The 13,575-nt window shown below is 37.7% G+C and overlaps 3 protein-coding genes across 4 annotated transcripts; 2 read left to right on the top strand and 1 right to left on the bottom strand.

Annotated features, from left to right (window-relative positions):
* On the top strand, positions 690–6,775 carry LOC109723422 (uncharacterized membrane protein At3g27390). Of its 2 annotated transcripts, XM_020251778.1 has the most exons (10): positions 690–1,186; positions 2,568–2,676; positions 2,765–2,957; positions 3,065–3,201; positions 4,192–4,480; positions 4,594–4,700; positions 4,779–4,914; positions 5,688–5,886; positions 5,976–6,216; positions 6,304–6,775. In XM_020251778.1, exons 1-10 carry the CDS (start codon positions 1,093–1,095, stop codon positions 6,557–6,559), a joined length of 1,761 nt encoding a protein of 586 aa, XP_020107367.1. In that variant the 5' UTR covers positions 690–1,092; the 3' UTR covers positions 6,560–6,775. The 2 variants fall into 2 exon arrangements, with proteins under 2 accessions (XP_020107367.1, XP_020107368.1); XM_020251779.1 differs by lacking the exon at positions 690–1,186 and having other exon boundaries at positions 2,585–2,676; positions 2,761–2,957.
* On the top strand, positions 7,265–9,766 carry LOC109723262 (peroxisomal membrane protein 13-like). The gene is made up of 5 exons (XM_020251577.1): positions 7,265–7,493; positions 8,128–8,322; positions 8,429–8,625; positions 8,835–8,927; positions 9,004–9,766. The coding sequence occupies exons 1-5, from the start codon at positions 7,460–7,462 to the stop codon at positions 9,211–9,213; spliced, it is 729 nt and encodes a 242-aa protein (XP_020107166.1). The 5' UTR covers positions 7,265–7,459; the 3' UTR covers positions 9,214–9,766.
* LOC109723261 (haloacid dehalogenase-like hydrolase domain-containing protein At3g48420) lies at positions 10,141–13,422 on the bottom strand. The gene is made up of 8 exons (XM_020251575.1): positions 13,004–13,422; positions 12,512–12,582; positions 12,192–12,350; positions 11,878–11,944; positions 11,555–11,650; positions 10,996–11,042; positions 10,657–10,737; positions 10,141–10,383 (listed from the first exon to the last, which is right to left on the bottom strand). The coding sequence occupies exons 1-8, from the start codon at positions 13,370–13,372 to the stop codon at positions 10,260–10,262; spliced, it is 1,014 nt and encodes a 337-aa protein (XP_020107164.1). The 5' UTR covers positions 13,373–13,422; the 3' UTR covers positions 10,141–10,259.

Raw genomic sequence — 13,575 nt, 5'->3', positions numbered from 1 at the left:
GTCATCATACTAGCCACATCAATTTTTGTAAAATTTTACTAAAAATCATTCGAATTTTTGTGAACCCTAAGATAGAAAGTGTAAGATCTACACCCCTTTTGGAGCGTACAAGTAGCATTTCTCTCTCCACTACCCAATCATTAGTTAGTTTGCTTTGAGCGAGTCAACAACATTCTGACTCTAAAATGTAAGTTAATTACTTTAATGAATTTATAGTTACTAGAATTATATGAAAATACACTAACTAAACCTATAAAGTTAAACAATGCATTCAAATTTTGAAGTCAAAATGCCGTCGACGAACTCAAATCAAATAAAATGAAACGGTAAGTAGTAAAATCAAAATTTTAATAGTTTGGATAGCTAAATCTAAATTGTCCGTAGTTCAGATAAGTTTCATACAATTTTATCTATTTTTAATATGCAAACTAAATAAAAGAGATACTAAACATTAATAAATCAAATTCTATCACATTTTTAATACATAAACTAATTAAAAATTGTGACTAGTACCATAATCAGATATATTTAAACATAACTAATATTATCTATTATATTATTATTTTTTTTTATCAATCTTAAATGGTAATTGACTTCGATCTAGATCAGGACAAATTAAATTAAGGTAAATTAAAGTTTACAAAAGGGAATAAAAAAGAAAAAAGAACCCGGAAAAGGAGAGCCACCGTAGGCTACTTGCCCACTTCAAGCAAGAATAGCTTCGCTGTGATATTACGGAGTGCAGGATTCCACTCATCTCACACTCATCTCATCAATCTCTCTATTACCTCCACTAGACGGTTTTTTAACTTAAAAACCCAACCCAACCCAACTCCAACCACCCAAAAATCATGTCTTTTAGCGATACGATGTGTCCCATGGTGTGTTTTTAATCTTAAATCATTTATTAAAAAAAAAATCCAAAATTTTTTCCCCCAATTGCTTGCTGTGTTTTGGAGATTTGGCCTCTTTGTGGCTTGATGTCGTGTTTTTGGAGCCAATGGTGCGAAATAGAGGAGGGATTTGGGGTTTTATGAAGTGGGTTTGAAGGAAAGTTTTCGTTTTGTGGGTGATTTAATTTGGATCGCAAGAATGGAGCCTCCCAGTGGGTTTTGGGCGACTCTTTGGAGTTTCCTTCGCTTCTTGCCCTTCTTTGTTGGCCTACTGCTTCTGGGAATTGTTAAAGGTGTGAGCTTTTTTCTATCCCTAGTTTTCTGCGTTCTAATTTATGGTAACTCCTGTGTGTTATGGGATATGGATCTCATAATTGGCATTAAATTACTGCTTTTTTTTTTACATTTAATGATAATGATGTTTGGAAATTTCCTACAGATTAAACTTGATTTAGTTTGATATTCGCATTTAATAATGTTTGGCAATCTTAGAATTTGTTTCATTTTGTGTGCTTCGTTATTCTAGTTCTAAAACGAGTATCTTCTCTTTGTGAGCGAATTATGGAGATAAAAATCTCAATTGTATATACATGAGGATGAGGGAAAAAACTTTAGTGAGGAGCACCCCAGTGAAGTCTCGGTAAAGGGCCACAATCTGTCGCCACGCGTCACTTTTATTTCTATCCAACGGTTGTAATCCTTCCCTCTATGGTTTAAAAATCTTCTTTGAATTTTTAGTATAAAAGAGCACGCAACGAATTATTGGATTGAGACAAAACTAACACGTGGCAGCAAATTGGGGGCTCCCCAATGAGGCATCGTTGGAGAGCTCCCAACTGAAGTTTTATCCGTAGAGACGAGGGCTTTTCTAAGCGGTTGTGATGCATGTGTGAGGAAATGTGAACAAAAATTGCATAGATCCTTGAAGAATAATGGAGATACAAAGCATTAACAACCATACGAATCGCATATTTCTAAAAAACTTCATGTTGGCAAAATTTTTTTTTTTCCGATTATTACTTGGCTCCTACTGTGGAGTTGTAATTCTTTTGCAGAGTTACACTTCATTGTTGTCTTCAGGTTATCGTATTGAGTATGAAGATCACTTTCTATGAGTCTATGACTTCATGGAGTTTGTTGGATCTAGAGCTTTAACCAATGTTGTTTATGTGATGGATTTTTAAAAGCCTTTTCTATTATTTTTCAATCAAGAGTGGCTCATCTAGAAGATTAAGTTACATGTCATGGGTTGACTTAGACTTTTTCCCAAATTGACATCCTGTGGATGTTCTAATTTGTTAATTTCGTTCTTTTGTTGTTTTTTGCTTTTCTGTTTCCAGTTATGAAAGGTACCTTCACCTTTTCTGTAGAGGGGAGCATGTATCTTCTCTAATTATTAGTAAAGCCGCATGGCCCTTTGAAGTATTTTAAATTCCCTTTTCCCGCTATATTGAAAATTCACATTCCTTTCTCTTGCAGCTGCCACGTAACATCTAATCATAATCGTGATTAAATAATTATGCGTGCCATGAACAAAGAATCTGAGAATAGAAACACCTTGAATGAGTATTATGATCTTTTGAGTAGGGCTGACTTAGGAGATGGAATTGAAATATAGAGTTTAGATGGCAATGAAGATGTTGTCATTATCTGGTTCTACCTTTTTCCTTTCAGGTGCTTTGATTTGTCCATGGGTTTGTCTTATAATGACAGTGGGAAATTCTGCGTTAATATTGGGCCTTTGGCCAGCGCACACATTCTGGACATTTTACTGCATAATAAGGTATATTCTTATCTCTTAGGTGCCCTTTTGGCGGCAGCGTATCTTTTAATGGTACTTTGACTATTTTCATTTGTTTTGTTCAAGGCAGAACCAAGCAGCTAGGGCCTGCACTGAAGTTTCTTCTTTGTATTTTCTTGCCTGTCGTATTAGTCTTGTGGCCTATTTTTGGCATTGTGGGGAGCATCTTGAGTGGTGCAGCGTATGGCTTTCTGTCACCATTGATGGCTACTTTTGATGCGGTTGGAGAGGGAAAAGCAAATAACTTTGTCCACTGTGTATTGGTAAGTTTTTAATTCTTCGTTATTGTAGATTAATCCAGGTATTTCCTCTTTTTTTCGGGTTCTGTGTTCTTAAAAGTTTTCCAATTTCAATGCTTACGAATATGCAGGATGGAACATGGAGTACAATCAAAGGAAGCTGCACTGTGGTCAGGGATTTGAAAGATCTATTCCAGCATACCTATTTTGGAATCATGAAAGACATTCGCCTTAATGATCCTCCAAATGGGATACCATATGAGATCAGGTTTGTCTTCTTTCTGTATTTACATTTCTTTCTAATTCTACGAAATTTTAAGAACACAACCTGTTAAGCCACCTTATTATCTTCCTGCTAGCAGAGGTAAAGAAGTTGGAATAAGTTTCAAACTGGTGGTTTCGAAATCTTTGAGCATGATAATTTAGATCGATAGTAGTTAAACAAAATTTAGTTTAGGTCTATCTGTTCCATGTGGCATGTAAATGAGGTAAAGATACAACATTTTGAATTATTTTGTTTGTTATCCTTTGATTAGATTGCCTTTCAAGACGGATGTAGACATTCATGAGAAACTAAGTAGGACAGGAAATACAAACTGGGTTCATTTTATGCCTGTTGACATAAGTGAGATACTGAAAAAACGGTTAGGCTTTATGAAACAAGATGGGATTGTTCCACTGTACAATGCCGTGATACTAGATCTGTGTGTTTAAGAACCATGCTGGAGTGGAACAATTTGGATTGCTTAGCTGGACACCAAACACAGCTATTGCCAACAGTATACTCTATAAAAATGAAAGTGCAAAATATTTTTTCATTAAAAAGGTTCTGTAAGAGTATATGCGCTCACGCAATCATTGACATGTTAGGATTTGCCTCCTAACAAGCACTTTTCCAGCTTTTTAGAAGCGGAGATATAGTTTGGTAACCATACTTGATTGGGTGCTCTCTGTTTGTCATAAGATTTTTCATAGGGCACTGCAATATATTTGTCGAGTTTACTTTTCAGATATCTAATGTGTTGTTATATTAAAGAGGCAGCTTGTCAGTCGTAAGTTGTTTCAGTTATATGAACCTTCCGGTATAATGCAATAGCAGTCATGTTAGCATACTTATACTGATCAAGTTGAGATGCTAGCAGGTGTAAATACACTTGGTTATAAACCTAAAGGTCTACTGGATGAACTTTTTATGTTGATTGGTCTCTTCTTTGTGTGCGTGAAAATTTTGATGCGGTGCTTGATATTTATCTTTCAGGTTATGTAATATTCCTGGTGCTCTCTTTGTTGGTACGATAGGGATAGCAGTTGATGTACCGATCATCTCCTTCATTGCCCTTTGTAAGAGTCCGTACATGCTCTTCAAAGGATGGAATCGGTTGATTCAAGATCTCATCGGACGAGAGGGACCATTTCTGGAAACAGCTTGTGTCCCTTTTGCTGGCCTTGCTATACTTCTCTGGCCATTAGCTGTTGCAGGAGCAGTCTTGGCCTCCATTCTCTCTAGCCTTCCTTTAGGTGCTTATGGAGCTGTTGTTTCCTACCAGGTTCGAGACCATACGTGTTTACCTTCATGTAATAGAATGGCACAATTGCTTGCTCTTGTTTTATCTCATGTATTCAAGTGCATAACATGAAATTTGAGTCTTGTATTCCTCAGGAATCCTCAGTTCGGATGGGGCTCGCCTACGTAATCTCTTCGTTGGCTATATTTGATGAGTACAGCAATGACGTACTTGACATGCCAGAAGGATCTTGCTTTCCTAGGTGATAAATGGATCATCTCTCGTTTATTTCTGGGATACTTATTTGGGAATTGTTAACGTAGTATTTTCGATTTGGTAGGTATGAATATAGGAAGAACAAATCGTCCTCGTTCTCCGGGCCTACCTCTTTTCGGAGGGAAAAGCAGGATGGAAAAAATCCTCCTTCACGAAGTAGTTCAATCAAGAGTGGCATCCTAGAACTGAATCCACTTAAGGTACTATTCTTTTCTTTCTTATGTAGCTGTAAGAATTTGATTTACGTATACAAGTTTTGATGAAGGCTTTTTTCTAGAAATGATTGTAGGTGGACTATCAGGTAGTTGAAATCTAAATTGGGTTGGGCTTACAAAATAGTGGCTGCAATTGAATTATTTAGTAGATCTTTTCACTCATGGATAGTGTTAACATTTTAGATATAAACTGTATGTACTGTCTCCCTCTTTAATCGTCTGCTCCATATTTCCAATACTGTAATGACATTACAACTCATTATTTCTTAAACACCTTGTTTTGAAGAAAGTTCTAATATTTGAAGTATTCTAAACTTTAGAAACTGAGCGAAGAAAAAGATAATGGAAAGAGAAGGCACAATTCGAAGGTTCACAAGATCAACAAGATAATTGTATCGACTATCTTGCATAGCAATGGATTTCGGCCTATACTGCTATATATGCCTAACCATATATTTAGAGCTTTTGAACAATTCTTACTACTTTAACAGCTGTTCTTGTGGAGTACTAAGTAAATTTTTTGTTCTCTTTTTCTAGTATGAGTTTTTTCTCCATCTGACATGGAAGGAAATTGGAGGCTTGTTTGGCAGTGTGCTTCCTGATCTTAATTCATAAAATTTGGCATTTGTAACCAAGCTTCAAATATTTATAATAAAATTTTCCCGTTGTGTTTTAATTTTATTCTTTAATTTATTTGTCAAAGATGTTGAAACTGTGGAGTTGATTAGAGCTAACTCATGGCTAATTTTCCGATCTAGTTGCTCGATCACCTATTTTCAGAGTGTAAGCGCTATGGAGAGATTTTGGTTTCCGAAGGAGTCATAACTCGTGAAGACATCGACGAAGCGAAGTCAGGAAAAGGCAAAAGCAGGGTACTTAGCATTGGTTTACCGGCTTATGCCATTCTTCAGGGGCTTCTGCGGTCCGCAAGAGCTGATTCTGATGGCTTCGTCTTGAGTGAGTTAAAAGAAACCGATGACTCTCTTCATACCATCTATCTACTAACACATCGCTTCCATCTTATTCGTTCATTTGTATGATTTCAGGTGACGGCACTGAGATAACATCTGATAATAGACCGAAAAGCACAATGTTTGATTGGTTCTTTGAGCCTCTAATGGTTATCAAAGACCAAATTAAGGCTCAGAATTTTACGGAAGAAGAAGAGAACTATTTGTGCAAGCTGGTCTTGCTAATTGGAGATTCAACGCGTTTGAAGAATCTTAGCACTCTCGTACAGCCAACAGACGAGCGGAAACGAGCTGAAATAGATGCGTTCGCCCGAAGGTAGTGAGATGTTCTTAAAGTTCGGCGATTTATTTCTTCTACGCTTGTAATATTTATGCATCATTTCTCTCCTGCTTTTTATACAAGGTTGCAAGGGATCACCAAGTCCATCTCAAGGTTCCCGACGGCAAAACGTCGATTTGACGACCTCGTGAAATCTCTCTCCGAAGAGCTCGAAAAGAAGATGGGGGGGAGCCAATCAGGTAGTGGATCTCGATTACCTCCGAGGTCGAGGAGTGGTATCAAAAGAATGTTTAGTCAGAAATCTTTTGGGAGAACAATCAGTATTCAAGGCAGCGATCAGGAGGCGCAGTCGGTGAATGCCGATCTTCTGCCTGTGTGAGCTCTTTGCGGTCTCTACATTTTTCGCCTTTTTTCTTTTGTATGTTCAACAAAGAGATTTTCTTGAAGAAGGAGATGGAGTGTGAGAGGTGGAGGAGAAATCTAACTTGTAACTTTTGCTGCTGTGATATTTGTACATGTAAAAAGATGAAAGCAACTGCATGTGTGTTGGATGTGATGAGCCTTACTGTTTTTACTAACATTTATCTTATTAAACAAAAATAATGGCATTCAATTATTCATAAATACTTTTATGTTAAGAAAAATATTATCTTAATATAAAATAATCATATTGCTTTATGCTTTATATCCTTTTATTTTATGGGGTATAATAAGATCTAAGTTTTGGCATATCCTATAAAGAAAAATTTTGGTGAAAAATGGCATTGTTTATGTTTTATAATTGTTATAAAGAAAATAATTGAATTGATTACAGAATATCTCAAATTAATAGGAGACCATCTCATCAAATTATAAATAAATATATAAATCCTCGGGGAGTGCTTAATCCATATCGATATGTCTGATCTAGATCTTGATTCGAATGTAGATCTCACACTAAAATTTACATCCAATATCTAAGAAAAATAGATTTGGGTACGGTCGAATATTTAATAAATATATAGAACTGAAAGCAAAACAAAATTTCAATCATAAAAATTTTCTAACTCAAAAATTCGAATCCGATAGTAAAATCCTAATGCATATGCATATCAGATAATTTTCGGATTCTCAGTCGGGTTGGATCAGATATTTATCCGATCCATTTTCACTCCTAGCTCCACTGAATCCGATCCATTTTCACCGCGTGACCTCCCCGCGATTTTGACCCTTCTCTTTCCCGCCTCGCTCCGCTAGGGTTTTGGTGAGACCCCTCTCTCTCTCTCCCAAAACCCTAACCATGGCTCCACCGAACCCCGACTCCTCCCGACCAGGTAATAATCGATTCCTTCTTTCTCTTTGTTTTCTGGTAAAGTTTTGATGCAAATTGGTGGATCAAAGGACGTGATTTTTAGGGTTTATTTGGTGATAGATGGTTTAAATTCTTCCTTTTGAAACCCTAATTAGCCGATTCGATGGTGGAAATTGCCGAAGGTGTAAGAAAGATCTAACCTTTTGTGTATCACAAGGGAAGACGCTTTTTCCCTTTTCCATTTTATTTAGTTTTTGTTGTTTTTGAACTGTTTATGTAGCTTCCCTTTTATATTTTTTGATTCGAGCAAAGATTTTTTTTGGATTTTTTTTTTCTGAAAGGGGAACTTTGCATGAATAGTTTATATTTCATTAAGAACTGGAATCGAATTATAGAAAGTAGATAACAACATGTTGGCTCGGATCGCGAATTGTAGATTTTCTGCTAGATTCTTTTGCAAGATAAAACTAATGAGTGATGTGAAGGGAAAAAGAAGAGGAATCATAATTTTTTCAAAAAAATTTGGATGAATGGTTAATGCATGTCCACCTACTGTTAAATTAAGGAATCTTAGCACTGATTCCTCTTGTTGTTGACATCTTAATCTTGATTATTCTGGAGCATGATTATGTTATTATCTCTTTGAATTGTCCCAGGTAATCCGCCCCGAAAACCTTGGGAGAGAGCCGGGAGTTCACCCGCTGCTGTACCGTTCAGACCACCATCATCTGGCAGCACGAGCGAAGTTGTTGAAGCATCTGGCACTGCAAAAGCTGGACAGAGAAATGCCATCGTAAACAGAAATATTTATGGGGGACCTATTCCACCGAAGCCGTGGGAACAGAATAACAGTTGAGGATGTTTAACTTGAGTCACATTACACTCTTAATTTTGTCGCGATATTGTTCGTGAACTAATTAGAAAGCTTATCTTGCGATCTTAGTTTCTCTCATTCAGGAAATTATGGGTCTGGCATGTATAGCAGATATGGCGGTGGCCTGCATGGAGGTTCAGGTTGGCATAGGAGAAGCATGTATAACAATGGGTCATTTAGTGCTCACAGGTGGGGGAGAGGTCCTTATGGCAACCGGGGTTTAAACGACCCTAATATGCCGTCATCTCCTCCGGGCTTTTTTATATCTTTCCTTCGAGTGGTAAGAGATGTATCTTTTTCACATTCTCTGATTTTGGAGAGGCAGCAAAATGGTTGCAACATTTCCTAACTGTAAAAAGACTTCTTTTGTAGCTCACAATATTGTAGCACAAAATACATACGCACGCTAAATTGAAGAAGCTCAACAAAAAGGCATTGTTTCTTCAGATTCTATATTTAAGTCTTTCTGTTCTTTAATGCTGACAACAGGTTCATGGCTGCGTGAACTATTTCGGTGATATATTGGGCCTTATTGATCAGAACACTGAGGCCTTCCATATGCTTATAACTGCATTGCTTCAGGTATTTGTGCTTTGACTTTGTTTTCTACTCTATTGCCGTGTTTGTTATGACTTGTTCGTATTTGTAACTGTTGCAGTTCTTGGACGGTACGAGTCTACTGTATGGCAATCTTTCGAGGTTTGTCTTCGGGTTGCTAGGGATCAGAACAAGGCACATAAAGAACTCGCAAACGGGAACTAGCGAGTCCACCGCCTCTCGGAACGAGCATGGGAAGCAATGTGTTGAGGGCCCGAAAAACGAAAGTAGTTCGTGGGACAATGTTTGGGGGAGTGGTCCCAAAAGCTAGGCTTGACATAATGGAAGAGGTTCGCAGTGTAGGAACTTATATTGGAAGCACCGTTAAGGACACTATCATTGACACAACAACGCAAACTGAGATGTACCGGGATAACATGTATATACTCGATTTCTCCCTCGTGATTTCATCAGTTTGCAGAGAGGATGTAGAGCTGAGATTTGCACTCTCATAGATATTGTGTGTGTGCGCGCACGTGCCTGATTCATCTTTCAATTCTTTCTCTTTTTTTTTTGCATATTTTTCCTTTTCATTATTTCATTTAGTTCCTGCTGACTTGCTAAATTCTGAACATCAGCAATGTGCTTCATTTTTTTTCTTGATGAGTTTTGGAATTGACAAGATATACATGTCAGTGCAACATTTTTTTTTTACAGTGGTCTTGTCTACTGTTATATCGCAATTTTCCTTTCTTGTTGCATTTTATATTAGAATGCAGTTAAGTTCCTCAGAAATACAGATCTCTACTAGTTTCATGCATTATTTTCCTGCTTTCTACCAGTTGAGTGTGTTTGGTGCATATATACCTAAGCTTCTAGGGTCTGTTGTTCACCTATATTGTTACCCTCTTTTGAGCTCAAAATTACGAAGTTCAAATAGAGCTTAGTATTTAAATTTTCTCAAAGCACAATTCAGGAAAGAAAATAACTTTTGGCTGTGAATTGAATAGAAAGACATGCTCACTGAGCCAACAGGTAAGTAGAATTATGTGTTGAAAGTGCCCAAGAAAATTGATTTTTTTGAAATAATAAGTGGAGAGGTACAAGATCACCTTGTGTTGAGTTGAGCTTGATAGTATCATGTGATGGAAACTGTGTCTAACCTACACTCTATAGATGCAACCGAAAAAAAAAAGAAGAAAATCAATATTTGATATGGAACAAATAATGCTACTCGAATTGCATTTTTAAGAAATTATGAATATTTCATGTCCAGAAATTTTATAATTTGGCAAAGATACAAATATGCCCTGCATATCTTTGTATTTTTTTTGTAGCTGGGTGGGGTTCTTTTTTTGGAGGTCATATCTATATTTATCAGCTAACATATTGCTTTTGGAGGAGATTAGCACAAAAGCCTAAATCGAACCGCACCTCCGGAGGATCACCGATGCAGTCAAATACTGCATCAGCAGCCGCAAAGTCCTCTTCAGCTGTATAACTGTGGAAAACAAAATAGAGGAGAAAAATAAGTCATTGAGTGTAGAAGCATACAATGATGGACAAGTGAAATTTGCCGTGTAAATTATGGGTAAAATTGTCATTCTAATTAGTTATACTACTCTGACAAAGTTATACTACTCTGACAAGAATCTTCGGTACGTCATTCTGACATTGCATAAAATTTCTTAAATTGAGCTAGCAAATTCTATTTGTTGGCAGGATAGTTCTTTCGGACAAGACTATAACGTATGCAACAAAAGAAGATGCTTACCCGCTTTTCGTAATTATGCACTTCATACCAGCGGATTTGGCTGCTGCAAGTCCTATCGTACTGTCCTCTACTACGACGCAACTGAAAATTACAAAAAGATCACCAGTTAACAGTCAAACTATAATGGCTCAAAAAGGATAAGAGTTTTGACCAGCAATCTAAGGAAAGATTGGTGGTCTGCATTTTTCAGATGGTCTCTTGTCCTTGTTATATACCAAAATTTTGATGGACTGCAGTTTCTGAAAACACATCATACTATAATTTCCTGCTAAAACATGAGAGTCATACTTGAATAGATTTTGTGTCAGTCCAGATTCTTTATGTTATGGTAAGAAATACCTGGATGGATCAACCCCAAGAGTGTTGGCTGCTAATAAGTAGATGGCCTGCCCAAAGATAATTTAACAGATAAAATAACAACATTAAAAAATTTATCTGTCATAAAGATTGAATGATGAAAAGAAAAATTGATTATAGAGTGAGAAGTAATGATTTTGCAGATCATTAAAGGTTGCTTTACAATTTGTACCTCTGACTTTACATCTAGAGAAATAAGTATTACTAAACTACCATCGTCTGTATTATCTGAATTATCAGTGGAGTAAGCGAAAAACTAAGGCTGAAGAAATAATTGTGGTAGGGACTACTTAAAGAGTCAATGCCAGAATGTTTAGGCAAAGGATTGTTGCCAAGTTCTAGTAGTTCAGAAGGATTGTTCAACAAAGTACAAAATAGTCAACAAGAAATAAGATCCTGCTTTACTAGTGTGATGAATGCATATCTAAAAAGCAAATTTGAATCCTGGAATGCCCTTCACATTCAAAAAGAAAAGGAAAAAAGAAGAAAAGAAAGCTCCTAGGACTAGAACATGCTCACCCATATAAAAGAAGAGACTTACAGGATCAGGTTTTTTACGAGGAACCACATCTCCAGCAAAGATTAATATCTTCTCTGCTCGCACAGGGCCTAACAGGAAAGATACTATGGCGGAAACCTATAACAATCATGTAAGTTACAATTTATCAGATATTCACTCCTTGTGCATGCTCGTTCGCACATGAATGTGTGTTTGTATAACTATTGATGAAATTAAGTTGCTAAATTATAAAGAAACAGATAATTTAGATTTCACGATGACTACCATGTTGTTGGTCTATCCGAACTCGTGATAATATGGAGAGTGTCATCTAACCATGTAAAAGTAGATCCAACAATACATACCGCCTTCTCGTTGGAAGTACTGCATACAGCAACTTTTACTCCCTTTGCCAGAGCTTCATCAATCAGCCTAAAAACAAGAATATTCATATTGTTAGATATGATAGTTCATTACAGGGTCGTGCTTACGTAATTCGCTTCAGTGGTTGAACTCATCATCATATCAGCATACAACTCCACATGAGCTCTTTCCATATCCAGATCGTAGTAACCATGAGAGATCGTAGTAACTAATTGTTCCTAAAAGTGAAGTCACATATGAACTCACTTAAACTGCAATAAAGCTGCTAACTCAGCAGAAGCTTCAAGTAAATGACCTTTGAACGCCAGGACGAAGAGGAAGTAGCTTCTTCTCAATAAGGGACATAAATAGTTCCGTCTTCCTCTTGTGAAGTGAAGCAATAAACTGCTTCCTTTCTTCTTCGGTCTTCGGCGCTTTAGCTGGCCAACCCGTCTTGTTGAAATATGCCGTCATTCTGAAATACGGAAAGCAATATAAAACAATAGGCTTCAAACAGAGTTGTCATTATTGCTACATATGCTAGCAGACTTGCAGTGACATAGTTGTAAGTGAAGCGTAATTCGCATTTCAGAAACAACTAAAACATAACCAGAAGATCAAGAATCGAGAACTCACCTCTCCTTTCCGCCGCCTATCTTGAGCAATTCACCATACAGTTCTACATCCCAGCTAACACCCAATTCCTTCTGTTATTTTTGGACATCAAAAATCCAAACACAAGATTTATTGCAGAGTCCAATCAAATGTGTCTCAAAATAGACTCTTTTCAAATTCTAAATCACAACTAACAACAAAACTGCAACAATTATGAGCAAACAGGAATCGTAGCCTCCATTGATAGAGCTACGGAATGAAAAATCAGCATACCCTGACATTTTAACGGTATGGCACCCCAAATTTTGTTTAATTTAATGGCTCTACTACCTATTAATCAATAATTTTTCTTATTTCGTTAGCTACAAGTGACTAAGACTGATAGATTTGAATGAATCGTCGATGAATCTGATAAAATCGAAAGCTCAAATGCACAAAATATGAACTAGTCCACATGAAAAGTATCCTAAATAATAATTCCGATATCAAATTAGGAGGTTGAAGAGATCGAACCTCAGCGAAGGTCTCGTTGAAGGAGATGCGGTGGCCGTCCCTCTCAGTGTCGACGAGCACGCCGTCGCAGTCGAAGAGCAGAGCCGCCGGAAGCCCCGTCGCCGGAGAAGAAGAAGAAGAAGAAGAAGACGTAGAAGAGGAACGCATCACACCTCTCCAACTCCCTCTACGAATCGCTTCTCCTTCCCATGGTTTGCTTCTCCTCCGCGGAGAAGTAGAGAGGGAGGAGGAGGAGGAGGAGGAGGAGGAGGAGGAAGGGGTTTTGATCGTTCTCAGGTGGAATTGTGGGGGAGTGGAGGAGAAGCCGAAGCTCCGCGGCGGGAGAAGCGCGGCGGGAGAAGCCGCTGCGGTGGCGGCGGTGGGGCCCATATGGTGAGTGGACGGTTGGGAGTCCTTTTGAAATCCGTAACGGTCGGTGGAGGGCTAGGGTTTTATCTGAGGAGGGGGAGCTGGAGAGAGCAGAAAATGGTTGCGTGTACATGGCCTACCACGTCATCCGTAGACCGACTGTTCCACCGATGACGTGGCGAACTAGGCTGAGGGAAGATTTTGTGTCGCCCTGCACGTGGGAT

This window comes from Ananas comosus, linkage group 17 (genome assembly GCF_001540865.1).
Source record: "Ananas comosus cultivar F153 linkage group 17, ASM154086v1, whole genome shotgun sequence".
In the NCBI taxonomy this organism is placed as follows: Eukaryota; Viridiplantae; Streptophyta; class Magnoliopsida; order Poales; family Bromeliaceae; genus Ananas; species Ananas comosus.
This window is presented reverse-complemented; position numbering and strand designations above follow the sequence as displayed.

Coding starts and splice junctions, on each gene's coding strand:
- LOC109723422 (XM_020251778.1), top strand. CDS start 1,093: ATGGAGCCTCCCAGTGGGTTTTGGGCGACTCTTTGGAGTTTCCTTCGC. Junction 1,187..2,567: donor GCTTCTGGGAATTGTTAAAG/GTGTGAGCTTTT, acceptor TTTTCCTTTCAG/GTGCTTTGATTTGTCCATGG. Junction 4,701..4,778: donor GAAGGATCTTGCTTTCCTAG/GTGATAAATGGA, acceptor TCGATTTGGTAG/GTATGAATATAGGAAGAACA.
- LOC109723262 (XM_020251577.1), top strand. CDS start 7,460: ATGGCTCCACCGAACCCCGACTCCTCCCGACCAG. Junction 8,626..8,834: donor TTATATCTTTCCTTCGAGTG/GTAAGAGATGTA, acceptor TGCTGACAACAG/GTTCATGGCTGCGTGAACTA. Junction 8,928..9,003: donor TTATAACTGCATTGCTTCAG/GTATTTGTGCTT, acceptor TAACTGTTGCAG/TTCTTGGACGGTACGAGTCT.
- LOC109723261 (XM_020251575.1), bottom strand. CDS start 13,372: ATGGGCCCCACCGCCGCCACCGCAGCGGCTTCTCCCGCCGCGCTTCTC. Junction 12,351..12,511: donor ATAGGCGGCGGAAAGGAGAG/GTGAGTTCTCGA, acceptor TCCGTATTTCAG/AATGACGGCATATTTCAACA. Junction 11,651..11,877: donor GTACTTCCAACGAGAAGGCG/GTATGTATTGTT, acceptor TGATTGTTATAG/GTTTCCGCCATAGTATCTTT.